Here is a 14565-nt window from a genome sequence, read left to right on the forward strand (position 1 = left end):
ACAGCGACAGCAACGCTTGGTGGTCCGTAATAAGTGTAAACTTTTTCCCAATAATGAAATTGTGGAAATGCTCATAGGCCCAGACGGCTGCCAAACTCTCCTTTTCGGCCTACGAATATGCACATTCGGGGCCAGAGAGGGCTCTGCTTGCATAGGTCACGATGTGCCTCGGATGTGTGTCTGCGCCACTTGTCTCCGCCAGGTTGGCCCCGAGTCCAACAGGGCTGGCGTCCACCGTAATTTCGGTGTGCCAGCTGGGGTCAAAATATGCCAGGCGGTGGCCTTCTGTGAGGGCGCTCTTGATAAAATCGAAGGCTTTCTGACAGACGGGGGACCAGATGAATGGCATCTCCTTTTGTACGAGTTTCTGGTTCGGCTCGGTGATGGACGCATAGTGTGGAATATATCTTGCCCACTATCCTGCCTTGCCTAAGAAAGATCGAACGTCCGCCACTTGCAGTGGTTCTTTCAAGTTGGCAATGGTGCTGACTTTGTTCTGGTCAGGGGGGTCATTCCTTCCACGGAGAAGATGTGGCCGAAGAATTTCAATTTGGATTTACTGAACAGGCACTTCTCAATGTTGAGTGTCAGACTGGCATCTTGTATCGCTGTGCCTGTGGCGAGGAACGCTGCTTTGTGTGCCTCACGTGACGTGTCGAACACAAGAATGTCATTGCTGTAATTCAGCACGCCCGACTCCCCCCCCTCTTTTGGCATGATGAACCAGGGGGGACACCCACGGGGTCGGTCCCGTGGCTTGCTCGATGATACTGTCGATGAGCAGTTGGTCGAGCTCTCTGGAGACCGCCTCTTGGAGATGGAACCCGACCCTTCTTGGGTACTGGGGGACCCTTCAACTTTCCAAGTGCTGCGCAGAATCGGCTAAATGCCACTAGAACTTCTTCCTTGGTGATGAGGCCAGGGTGTCTGGACATGTTGACTTGTTGACTGCGCACACAGTGTCTTCGCATCTGTTACTCTCAGCAGATGAGTGTATTATGTCCCCTTCGCAGAAGTGGGATGTTAATGAGTCCCAGACATGAGGCTGTGTGGTAACTGAGGAGACCACCTGCCTTTGTTGGACTTCTGATGGCATGGATGGTCGTGTCTACTTTCAGACTTTTGTGAATGAGCTGACGCTTCAAATGTACGATTGCATGCAGGGGTGATGTCACTCCACATTGGAAGATTTTCAAATATGCCTTCTCTATTGACTGTCTCTCTGGAATTTTCAGGTATTCTTGCTCCCCTATGATGTTGACGGTAGCGCCAGAGTCCACCAGGAATGGAAGAGGCTGTTACCTATTTTGACTGGGATCTTCAGGGCTTCTCTCACCTCTCTGTCATCCTGGATGAGGTTAACATACTCATCGTGGGGCGGTTGGTCGTAGTTGGCAGTGCTCTGGAGGGGCAGAGCTTGAATCAAGTTTTCAAACTCCTGGTAGTTGCGGGGGGGTTCATCGTATTCATCAACTATGCGAAGGTGCTGTCGTAGTAGCTGTAATCCTGAGGGTAGTCAGACGCGTGGTAGTCCTTAACAGCTCCGACATATCGTCGTTGATTGGGTCGGTAGGCCCTGCCTTGAAAGTATTGTGGTTGGTTTGGTCGGTTGAACGATATGGAGAGCCACTGGGGCCTCCTGGTAGGGAACAGCCTCCCCTCCCTGCAGATGGATTGGAAGTGCCTCTCTCTTCCACAGTTGGCGCATCTCTGTAATAGGGCAGTGCAGGACCCTGAGTGAGGGAACGCCATGCCACATCTATAGCACTGCCTCTGTTGAATGGGGCTGGGTTGACCAGTTGATTTGTAGGGTGGAACACCTCTATCACCATGTCGCTGGGTTGTCTGCTGTACGGAGGTGATGAGATCAGCGCTGCCATGTTTAGATGTGGGGGCGCCTCTCATGGAGGGGGCTTGAACGTCAACCCTTTCAAATATCCTTGCAAGCTCCCTGACCTCATTGATCGAGAGGGGCTTCTTTAATAGCTGCTTCTTGAGGGTGGGAGATAGGCAACCTTCCATGAACCTCAGGCATATGGCTTCATCGAGGGAGAACCCATGGAATTGGCAGTGGGCCCCTTTGGCCCTCAGGCGGGTAATTAACTTGTTGACTGTCTCTTCGGCCCTCTGCGTGCATCGGTTGAACATCTATCTCTCATAATCCCTGTTCGGTTCAATCACAAGTTTTCTGTTCAAAGCAGCGTTGAGTGCGGCTGGTTGATCCGCGGCGGGAATCATCTTGACTATCATTTTGATCTCTGTGCCGACCACGTTGATGAATACGTCACGTAGGTGGGGCAAGTCTCCTTCCCCTGATGCTCTCACGAAGTGATGGAAATCTTCCATCCATTTGGGCCATCATGGTCCCTTGTCAGCCTGCAGAGTCATTGAGAAAAGGAGTGGCATATGTAGAATCTCTGATTTGGCCCTGTGGACAGGGGACGGTGTGCCGTGGTCGCTCATGGCGGGCGATGCGCCTTATGACAGTGGACCCACTGTGCAGATGGTTAACATTGCAGGGTTCCCAGAGAGTCTGTGGTTATGGTGCAGGTCGTGGGTCACTAAGATGACAGGGCCCTGTGAGTCGGATGGCCGAAGTTCCGGTGAAAGCGTGCTATGTAGTGATACTTGGGTGCCTGCAATGCCACCTCCGTGGTCTTTTACTTCTCTAGGCCCCTTTGCGTAGAGATGGAAGCTTGAGCACCCTGGAACACGAGATGGAGCATGTGGTGGGCAGAACGTTGTGGAAGGCGAGCCGTGGTATTGGTGTGGGAACGTAGGGGCGGAAGATACCCACCGTCATTAAGATGCTGCCTGCTGAGCACGAGGTGTTGCTGGCTTGGGAGTAGGGAGGAGCTTCTGGTGGATTGCTGTGCGGCCTGCACGTGTGGTGACTCCAGTCACTCCCCACGTGGGAATCATCCAGCAGGAAACAGCAGGGCAGGATTGCTGTGGCATGCACTCGGGATCGAGTGTTTGGAACGTCTCAGCGGGATCGCTGGCATATGAGGTCGAGACACATGGATTGCGTATCTCGTCTTCTTTGTAAGGAGCACGGCGTGGTGGGAATCGCCAGCCGGTAGGACTGCAGGAGCGAGGTGGGATCACCCGCTAGGAGGATCATGCTCCGGTCTTACTGGAGACAGCCTTGTCGCCCGTACAGGGTCTGCAAAGGAAGGACGCAAGACCGGAGCTCAGGAAACACGTACTTCTTTATTGAATACAAACTCAGAACTGCCCGTTCCGTTCACACTCCTCCCTTTCCCCAGACCGTCATAAACTCCTCCCTCTGCCTCGGAGGTCGCTTTCCTTAACGCAACAGGGAAGGTAACAGCATCAGAGATCCATATCTTTTAGCCTCTGGGTGGCTTGATAAGAGAGTACCACAGTCCCGACTGGAACGTTACATCCGAGGCGAGCAGCACAACGGCGGGCTCTTGCAGGCCGCACTACTAGACACCTGTTCCCATGCAAACATAGTGAGCGACCGCAGACCCGCCTATCACGACAGGAGCTCCCATGTAGACCTGCATTTCATGGCAACAGCTCCCCTGTAATCCCCTGGCCTCGATCACAGGCTAGTAGGTGAAATGACCCGTAGACCTGTCCAGACTAGCTTTTCCCTGATCCCCTGCCTTTGATACCGCGCCAACAACTGAAGCTTCCCGCTGTGCTGCATACCTGACAGGGGGTTCCCTGCACGAAGGCATCCGACAGGTATTTCCGATGGCTCCCCGGGGAGGAGCATGACGCTGCCTCTGACCTGGCAGCGGCGAGGGAGTGAAGCGACCTGTGCGGAGCCACAATGACAGCACTGGAGGGCACAGGGACAAGTGAAAACCGAAATTATCCTACACATACTTGGTATCCCACCCCTCTCCAAGCCACCATGAGACCCACTTAGCAGCTACTACACCAAGCAGACAGGGTTCTCAACTGCGAAAAAAGCATGGGTAAGATGGCCTTGCCCGCAACTGCCGGACCTGACTAATGGCCTTTGTGGTTTACCGTAACCTAATGTGCCCGCAAATGCCGGACTTCATTTATAGCCTCTGTGCCATCTATGGAACCTTGTGTGCCTGCAACTACCGGATTTGTCTCATAGCCGTTATACTAATTATGCCTGCATCCACTGGTCTTGACTCATAGCGTCTGTACTATACATGTAACCTTCTTGCCCACAACTTCCGCCTCTGATTTATAGCCTCTGTGCTACTGATGTAACCTTATTTGCCTGTAAGTATCGGATTGTCTCATAGCCCTTATGCTACATATGTTACCTAATATGCCTGCATGTACCGATCTTGACTCATAGCGTCTGTACTATACATGTAACCTTCTTGCCCACAACTTCCTCATCTGACTTATAGCCTCTGTGCTATATATGTAACAGAATGTGCCTGCAACTACCGGACCTGTCTCACAGCCCCTAGCTATCTATGTAACCTTTTGGGCTTGCAATTTACCTGACTTGACTGACAGCCTTGTGCTACTGATTTACCCAAATTGTCTGTAACCAAGCAGTTTTGATCTGTTCCTAATGTAACTAGCGCCTAGATGCCTGAGGGCTGTGTGCGCTGCTATAAGTGTACACATGAATAAGTAAATAAATACATAAACTGTTATGATGTTAATGGGCTTGGCACACGTACATATTCAATTACATGTTTGCTGCTCCCCTCTTTTTGGTATTTTTTTGTAAATATCTTAGAGACTTTGCTGGTTCAAGAAATGTACTTCTAAATGAAAGCAACCGCCCAGAACACGAATATATATTAAATGTGTCAATACATGTGCTTAAAGAATAGAGATCAGTAGTCCAGCCCTAGCTAGAGAAATGGCAAGAGGATTTCAAAAAGCAAGGTGGCCCCACAGTTTACAAGGTAATCTATTCAAAATGAGCTCGGTCTATGAAGAGTGTGCTCAGTAAGCGCATTCCATTAGTAATAAAACAGGGGCAGGACCAATAGACAGATTTCATTTACCAAGCAACACAGCGCTCTTAATATTTTCCTAATGTTGCTGATAGCTGAACTTAGGAGAGTACTGTGTAATTGTGCAATGTGAATTCTAAGTAAACAGTAATGTGACACTCTGATTTCTGTGTATTAAGTGTATTAATTGAACCGTTTATCAAAGCTTTTCTAAATTGACTAACAGTTACCTTTCTTACCTGCAGGTGGTAGAAGGCTTTTTGGAGAACAGGACATTATTTGGAAATAGTCCCAATAACAGCACACAAGGCCCTCAGGAGAAATGGAGCCTTGACTTGCGCCTGTACATGCTTGGGTTTCTTCCTTTTCTGATCGTATTCATCTTCATCCGGAATCTGAAAAACCTTTCGCTATTTTCTTTCCTTGCCAATGTTTCAATGGCAATCAGCCTTGTTATTATTTACCAGTACATTTTCCGAGTAAGTACTTACCTTTTTGCTTCTGCTTACACTAGTGAATCTCAATGATGTATCTGTGATGTCAGGCCTTGGACAGTCCTGGCAGCATCCGTGCAGTGAGCAAGGATAATGTGGGATTTGAATGATTAACTGTGGCCGCGTTGTATGTTTGTACAATAGAATTATAATGGATGCTGAGAAGTTAAATTCCTCTGTGACTAAGCCGGCTATCAAATGGCAAGAATTTGTTCAAACTAGTGTTCGTTAGGAGAACAATCGAGTGATGACTAAATCTGCTGGAGGCCAGATGAAGAACCACCCTTGCATTTCTAAAGATGAGCCCTGGCCCTTCGTTCTTGGGCTGGAGGACATCCCCCAGGGAGCTGGCTGATGGTTCCCTCAAGTTGTGATCCTGTTCTTCATGATTAGCCCCACAGAGAGCCTTAAGCGGGTTTTGCAACACTCATGAAGTGATCCTCAGGAAAACGTCCCGCGAAACGCTCTTTCCCTACCACTACATGCGTACGGTGAATCCCCACATTCTCTCCGCCAAGTGATATGCCAGCAGCAAATCAAGAGACCTCTCTGGAGGATTGCTCAGCGGCAACGTGCTTGCCTTGGAAGCAAGACGACATGGAGCAGCACAGGTTCGATCCCCAGGTCCGTGCTTAGAAACCTCTGGGTATTAAGCGCGTTAAAAATAACATATCATATGGAACAATAGTTAATACCCTGGCTTCCGTGGGACATCCATTCTCAGCAAAATCTACGCGACCACTCACTCCAATGCCCTAGTATGGCTCGTTATGACCTCTTTAGAGCCCTTCCAGACCGATTTAAAAATATTCTCCCACAATGTCCATTTTTCCATGTGACACCATTGTATATTGGGTGTCAAGCCCTAAATTGATTTTGATATTAAATCTCTCATTATATTAAGGGATGTTTAAAGCATGACACTGGAAACTCTACCATGAGTTTGTCAGATAAAGTAACGTGTACCCTGATTGTTACATATGTTCTATGCTGCTTTATCCATAATTGGCACCTGAACGTGGCCTGGATAAAGCAGAACGCCAGGGGAGCACTCCAGTGGTGATAGTGCGTGGTATAAATATCCTTTAACATAAGTATGCAAAACCCATAGTCATCTCGTGTAAGAGTGAGCCAGTATACTAGTTCCATAATGACATACTAAAATTTCGATAATGGCATAGTAAACAATAATACTCCAAGCACCAATAAACAGCTTCAAATCCAACGCGTGATGTCTTTGGATGTCTGTACATCATGTTTCCATTGAACAGCTTGGGGGAGCAGAGTTGTGGATGGGCCATATACATGCAGATAGGAGCAACTTCCCACAATCTATTGCAAGAGTGAATTATCATTGTTTCTTTGTTTTGCCTTTCATCATTGCAACCATTCTTCCTCCTGAACTCTTCATTTCATGCATCCTATTGTTACTGATTGGAAGTGCAGCATGCTACTATTGTTTGGCGATGCTTGCTTATAGCTTTGTACTTTTCTGAGTAGACTGAAATAGCGAGTAAAGACCAGTGCTTCAACCAAGGTCTTCAGAATCATGGTAACTATTTGGTATTAAATAATCAGCCTATTTGGACTGAACACAGTGTGGTGTCCAGAGCCACTGTGCATTTTTAGTGTGATTTGAGACAATATTTGACTGCCTTTCTAGAGTCTCCTAGGATTCCTAATAAAGCACAAGGTGACTGCTCAGAACCCAATAATAAGGGTGTTATGCAAAATGGGAATGATGCTAGCTAGCTTCATTCTCTCCATCATCAAGGGAAGTATATAAGAACCAGCATACCAATCAATGTGATTTAAGAAATTTAATCTGGAGTTGTCTTTTGTATTTTAAAGCTTTAAATACTTCCAAAACAATGGCTTGAGAAATGTTCAGTTATAAACGTGCTTAAAAACCTTTGACTTTTACCAAAAGCAAATCGTTTTTTGTTTCAAACAAGCAGACCTTAAAATATGCTTGCCTGAAGCCTGCAACATATGGTCCGCTCTCTTCTGTCTACCAACCCTTCCACCGAAATGGCCTACATAAGAAGAAAGATCAAGTAATGGGCTAATCTATGCCAACACCATGCAAGAAAGCAAACCTCAAAGAAGAGCACAGTAATGTAAGATGTATAAGATGATTTGACCAGGATCACTGTATCGTCTGCTGGCAAATCCAGGATACAAACATGAACGGTGTCGTTCCATAGTCTTGAATTTGGATACTTATTCACCTCTTGGACTAACAGTGAATGCCATCGTTGGAGGCGATTTCCCAGGTTTTACAACACCCCATCTGAGCAAACCAATTTCTAGACCTTCACCATACAGATGATATGTTAGTTTTTATAGCAACCCCTATCTGGTACAGGTACATTGCTGATAATAGCAGATGCTGTTCTACAAAACCAGGTACATATGCAGGCTGGTTTATAATCTTCAGACATAGGAAAGGCTCAGACAGCCTTGTTGGAATGTGATATTCAAATTTTGCATATGAACACATATCTCTGAACCATTGTGGCACTCAATTTATCAATATGCATTTCACCATTGCCTATTGCACATGATCACCATAATTCCCACAGGAAGGAAAGAATGCTAAAGAGTTGTGCCATAAGGAACACACAAACTATGAATACCACAGTGAACACAGAAAGCAATACATGATGAATTGATCAAGGCAGAATGCACTTGCCAAAACAGAAAGGCAATGGGTTTAGAGCCTCAGCAGCACCCCATAAAATATCCTGACATGTGCTATTTAAGACTGGTGAACAATGGGATCTTACTACTTCAGATCAGCTAGCCTTGTAGGGCCCCCTCCAAGGTGGGGTCCCTGGGCAAGTGCCCCTTTTGCCCTCTCATAAAAACGTCTCTGCGTCTCTATGTAGCATAGAGTGTATGTGCAATAGCTGGCTTCTGTGTGGATTATGACCCACCCATCCGAACCTGTCTGTGCTTCTTTCCATTTTCTAGCAGGCTCTTCCACCAATATTTCTGGGATCCCCAGATTAATGTACTAGTCTTCTTGGCAGATTGCGAACTTTCTGGGGAGTAGGGAAAACACTTGTTTTTGATATAAGGGGTTTAGTATGATGTTGGGAATTGGCCAGACAGACCGAGATTTAATGTAAACCCCAGGGTGTACAAAGGAAATTGCAATCACTAGAACCTCTTATGTATTGTTAACTGTGTGTGGATTAAATGATTATAACATGGATAACTGGAAATATGAATAGTTCTAATAAATATTATTTGTCATATTAGGATTTGCGCAGTCCTCGAAGTCTTCCTGCATTTACAAGTTGGAAGAAATACCCACTCTTCTTTGGTACCGCCATATTTGCTTTTGAAGGTATAGGCGTGGTAAGTTCACAATTAAACTATATATTTTAATTTTTAGAATTGCAATGAATTACCTGCAAGATCCTCTTGTATAAAGTTCCCATATTTTCCACAGAACTATAGAGGGCTTTTCCTGTTATTTTTTCTAATAACGATTTGGATCTTCTCACTCAAATTTGTTTTATTATTTTATACCTTTTGCTGTGCGTTAATAGACAAAATATCTATTTATTTTCCCTGGTATATATACATACCATGCTACAAAATTATTTCCAAATGTCCCACTGCAAAAAATGTCTAGGTACAATGTTAGTTCCAAGACGCTCAATGCAAAGATTATATGGGTCATTTTGCAGGTCAAAATCCAAAAGTGAAAAGATTGCTTTTTGTTCTCATGTTGTGAAAATGTCCAAAGCGCTGGGGCAGACCAAATACATGTATATTGGCGTATTGGCTTCTTAGGAGTATGTTCTAGGTCATAGGCCCCAAAATTTAAGGTATTCCATGTTTATGTCTGCAATTTAAGTCAAATATGCCTTAGTATTAAAAAAAAAAAGATTTCTTTTCTTCTGATCAACTTTCATTATTGGTCTTTTGACAGTTAGATTTTCCCCATTTGCAGACATGAATAGTCTGGATACGCTTGGATAATTGTTAAGCAGTTGCTAGTGTATGTGTCCTCTCTCCCTGCTCAAAGCACTGAATATAGGGTGTTGGCCTCAGAGGCTGGCACGGACACTATTTTACCTGACATGACCGGTTTCTTCACGTTTGTGAAATGTCATCAAACATGCTCATTCTGAAATACTCGATCAGCAGCTATTGTGTCGTACTTGAAATCAGCTGGAATACTGCCCAACGGAATTACTGTTACCGCCACATGGTCCAGCGGATTTACTGCTGCATTACAAGTGCTGGTGGCGGTGTTAGTCCCCATTAATTTAGAGTCCATAGGACTCCATTGGGGATTTCGGCGAAATAACCGCCGCATTAATTCAGCTCAGTTTGCCGATTTTTCAGCAGAAAATGGGAGGATTTACCTCCAGAGGTAAATCCTCCACTCCAGGGCTAAACTTGTAGTATGGTGGATCAGGAAAAGCAGCAGTAATTCCGTTACCACCACCTTTTTCCCCACACTGCCACACTCAGAATTTATTTAGTTTGAAGTCCCTTTCACCCTCCCTTTTTCTTCAAACACAAAAAATAGGCTTGAACATGGGCAATGTCCTTTATGTTATGACATAAAAAATTTACCTTTTAAGATCTTGCAAATTAAATATGGACTGCAATCTTCTGATGCATCGTTAGGAGGTCACAGTGAACACTTAGCCTGGGGGGAGATACATATATATATATATATATATATATATATATATATATATATATATATATATAGCCAATTTGTTAATTTCTTTCATCAACCTGTTAATTATTGAAAGTTTTGACTTGGCTTCATTATCCTTTCCAGATTTGAATGTCCGAGAACTGTAGGCGATTGTATATATTTAAGAATGGTAGTTTTACTTTCTGGGCCTAGTAGGATATTATAGATGATTCATCCCGAATTATTCTTCCATTACATCCTGCCTCACTGATGATCTTAAAAATGCGGTACCCCAAAGAATAAAGTGGATGGATGATGATGAGAATTCAAGAATATCCTGTGCAGTGAGCCAGTGTTAGGTGTCCGATTTTACCATGGAGTTTATCCAGCAGACTGAAGCTTCACATGTGGGGTTAGTGGCTCTTCTTTAACAAAGTCGTGACAACCTAAAACACCCAATACATCAATAGGAAGTTGTTCCCAGAGAGAGGAACTATGCCACTTTAGAGTTGGATGCTAACACCAAAGGTTGTGATTGATTAGGCAAAAAAGGGAGAACCTTTTGTAGGACTCTAAGCAAAAAATGCCCAGTTTTACATACCATGCTCACTTGCTGAGTCATCGACAATGAAGAGGACAAGAGAATCCCTAAATTGCTGATCACCCTCACTGGGATTGGAAGATCATCCAAAGTAGCAGGCCAGAATGAGGGTGTCCAAAGAGCATCATCAGAAAGGGCACCCACTACCAGGACCTCCGTCTTGTCCCCATTCAGCTTAAGCCAGCTCGCACTCATACACTTCCCCCACACTACCACTGTCGACAGACACTCCCGGAGTGGAAAGGATGCCATAGCTTGGTCATGCAACGAAAGCCATATTAGCGGATGAGGCGGACCAGCGGCTGAATTTATATGTTAAACAACACTGGGGACAATGCGGAAACCCTGAGGAACACTACAAGAAAGTGCACAAGGAGACGACAAAGGTAGGTAGAGAAAGCATTTGGCTCCTCGCTGTTAGGAATGAAGTAAACCAGTCCAGGACGTGCCCCGAGAGGCCTGCTGTTACTAGCCAGGAAAACAGGATGGAGTGGTAGACCGTTTTGAATGCCACTGACAGATCCAACAGAATTAAGGCCCCACTTAGCCCTGGTCCACCAGCATGGTCAAATCATCAACCACCGACACAGGACACTCTCAGTGCCTTGCCCCGGCCGAGAACCAGACTGAAAGGGGTAAACTGGAAATTTCCAAAAAAGAAGGGAGAGGAGCAACTAAAGATTCGAGAAGTTTCATTAAAAAAGAAAGAAGTGAGATAGGACAAAAATTACTCTGCACCAAAGGATACAGTGAGGGTTTCTTCAAGAGAGGGATAGAAATCGCCTGCTTCAATTCACCTGGTATCAGACCTGTCCAACAGGACACGTTCACAACTTCAGTGGCCAAAGAGATCATGGAGGGCATGAGTCCTTTAAGGGTAGTCTGGGGAATAGGGTCCAAGGGAGCTGCTGACTTTAAGCAGTCCAATGCCTGTAGGACTTCGCCCTCAGAAAACTGCATCCAGGTCTTACAAGGTAATTCTATAGTTCCCACTGGAGGGGAGGTGATCCTACATGTCTTACTGGTTGCGAAATTCTTCCGAATATCTGCCACCTTAGCATAAAAAACGTCACAGGGAATCGCATCAAGCCTGAGAAGAAGGGACCACAGGGGAGAAGCGAGTCGTAGAGGAGAGTGACTTGACCACACCAAAAAGTTATTTGGACTGATGAAGAGCCTGTTCCACTTTAAGAGTGAAGAAAGTTTGTTTGGCAAGTCGAATATCTTGATGATACTCTCTCGTAAGTTGCTAAAATGTAATTTTCTCTGGTGCGCTATAAGAGCATCACCATTTACGCTCAGCCTACCTCTCTTTGAGGCGAGCTTCCTTTAGTTAGTCAGTGAACCAAGGTTAAGAGAGATGTCTCTGGGCCTGGGTGAGTTTTAGGGGAGCTGCCTGATTGGTCACTTCCCCAAGAATAGAGGAAATAGAGGACAGATCAATTACACCACCCTCTCTGCTTTTATCCTGAATCAGGGATGATACTAACGGATGGTCCACGGTATGCCAATTGCGTTTCCAGAAGGTAACCGGAGGCGGTTTGGCCACTACCACTGGCTCCAGTATCCTGAATAAAATAAGGTAATGATCAGACCACAGCACCTGGTTTACCAAGACAGCAGCTACATTAGCTGTGGGCGCAAAGATCAAATCTAATATACCACCCAATACATGGGTTTGTTCGCATGTATATTGTTGTAGACTTAGGTCCAGCATGGTCTCACAGAATTGAGGTAATAAAGGGACCTGGGGATATTCATCCTCGTATTGAAATTACCTAGTACCCCCAGGTTCACTAGCTGCACATTCGGACGGGTTGCGACTAGGAGCTCAAATACAGATAGTACATGTGCTACTAAAGAACGTGCATTAATCAGAATAGCATCCAATAACGGTCTACCCACCAGTGCACCAGTCTCCTCCCTCATCTGACTTATGTTAAATGCATTCGGTAATATTGCATCTTGAGGAAGTAAATCTAGAAGTGCTTGTCAGGAATAATACCTTCTTTCCTGTTGTCATGCCTACCTCTCCGCCCTCTCCACCTGGCTCCGTTGCGAAACCCAAACGTCCCTGTTTTCTGGCTTTCTCAGCCTTGAGAACGGCTAGACCGTTCCACACTCAATGGAAGTTATCCGGGAGGCGCTAATCCAAATGCATGGATCACATGACCAACGCGATGACGTTTACGTTTGTCCTACGCACGTCAGCTGACTCCATTTAACGAAGCGGAAGCCTTGCAACTGCGCTTCTGATCGTTGTTACTCACTTCGCATTCCGGAGCTTACTTCTGCCTTTCGCAGACGTTTTCTACTTCCTAAGGTACGGTTGCCTTCCCGCGTTCCGATGCAGCTCCCGGCAACTTCCAGCTTCCCTTGAGCTGCCTGTTTTTTCCGCGCTCATACGCGGTTTTTCACTCCTCGTTCAAATGGAGTCCCACCATTTACACGCGGCATCTTCCTGTTATTCTATTGGAAGCTTGCCGCATTGCTGCTCCACACCGCAGCTCCCTATTGATATATAGAGACTTCGGCTGTCTACCAGGCAGCACCAACACCCTGCAGAGTCCCGCTCTGCCTCCGGCTGTCTACCAGGCAGCACCAACACCCTGCAGAGTCCTGCTCTGCCTCCATCTACCAAGACTGCAGAGTCCCGCTCTGCCTCCATCTACCAAGATCCTTCACTCATCGAACTTCTACTGCTGTAAGGACTTGTACTTCCTGGATCAAGATTCTCCTACTCTCCTTCTACACGTGCACTGGACTCTGGACGCTTTCCTGTGTGTGCACCAACCCGTCTCTAGTGCGGCCCTCATTCCGCTCGGGTTAGATCCCTCACTACCCTTTCCTTGCCGTTGTTTCCTTGGATTCTTCAGACTTCTTGAGACTTCCTTGGCTACACATCCAGGTTAGTGTGTTCAACATAGGTTCTTATTGTCCTTCATATCAATCATCATTCTAAATTAGTTCCCTCTTTATCAACAGCCTGGTGAATCTTGGTCCACTCATGTCCTTCCCACTAATAGCTCTATCTGACTGTGGGTTTTACTAGTCAGAGAGTGACATTAGTTAGAAGGTTCTCTTTTGATACACTACGCCTTACCTCTGACATCTTCCGTTGGAAGAAGACTTCGAGTGTATCCTTTGTTGCTACCAGCCTGTATCCTTTTACGAGAACCTTTGAATCATTCTCCTGTATCCATTGTGTTTCAGTTCTTAACACCTGTATTGCGCCGGCCCGACCAGAACTCAGACAGGATTAACTTTGGCGTGGCGGGTGCGTGCCCGCTGTGCATGACCACTGCTCTGTCTGCGGATATCATCCATACAAAAAAAAACGGTATTATGGAGCCAATCCGATCCCACTGCTAGTAGGCACTGAGGACAGACTGCACCAGAAGCCGAGTGCGGAAAGAAAAGAAAGAAAGACTTATGCAAGCCGAGCACGAGCCTCAGAGCACAGCTGAGGCCAGGCACCCTCTGCTGCTTACCGGCATACAAGGAAAACAATCGATTTAAAATATTAAGGTAATTAAAATAAAATATAAATGCAAAGGGTAAACACTACAAAGTAGCATGAATGTAGGTCGGAGGCGCCCAGTCACACGCTGGAGCCCGGGATATAGTCCGGTGCTTTCGAAGGAAATCAAAATCTTGAAAGCAATATAACTAAAACAGAAGTAAAAAGTTAAAATGCACAGCGGCAAGGACGTACCTTCAAATCTGCTGATGAGCCAGATTGAGGAGCTTAATGCTCCATAGTCGCCAGCCCGATCCCACTGCTAGTAGGCAGCGAGGACAGACTGCCCCAGAAGCTGCATGCAGCAAGAAAAGAAAGACTTGAGCGAGCCAAGCACGAGCCTCGGA

At 45.9% G+C, this 14565-nt stretch overlaps 1 protein-coding gene across 2 annotated transcripts in view; it reads left to right on the top strand.

The window, feature by feature from the left end:
* Positions 1-14565, top strand: part of SLC36A4 (solute carrier family 36 member 4) — a 1175100-nt gene that overhangs the window by 507286 nt on the left and 653249 nt on the right. For both annotated transcript variants that reach the window (XM_069639305.1, XM_069639306.1), the window contains 2 exons: positions 5180-5413; positions 8696-8794. In XM_069639305.1, the coding sequence (XP_069495406.1) occupies positions 5180-5413; positions 8696-8794 (333 nt within the window). The remainder of the gene's footprint in view (positions 1-5179; positions 5414-8695; positions 8795-14565) is intronic.

Source organism: Ambystoma mexicanum, chromosome 7q (genome assembly GCF_040938575.1).
Source record: "Ambystoma mexicanum isolate Mex_15411 chromosome 7q, UKY_AmexF1_1, whole genome shotgun sequence".
Taxonomy (NCBI): domain Eukaryota; kingdom Metazoa; phylum Chordata; class Amphibia; order Caudata; family Ambystomatidae; genus Ambystoma; species Ambystoma mexicanum.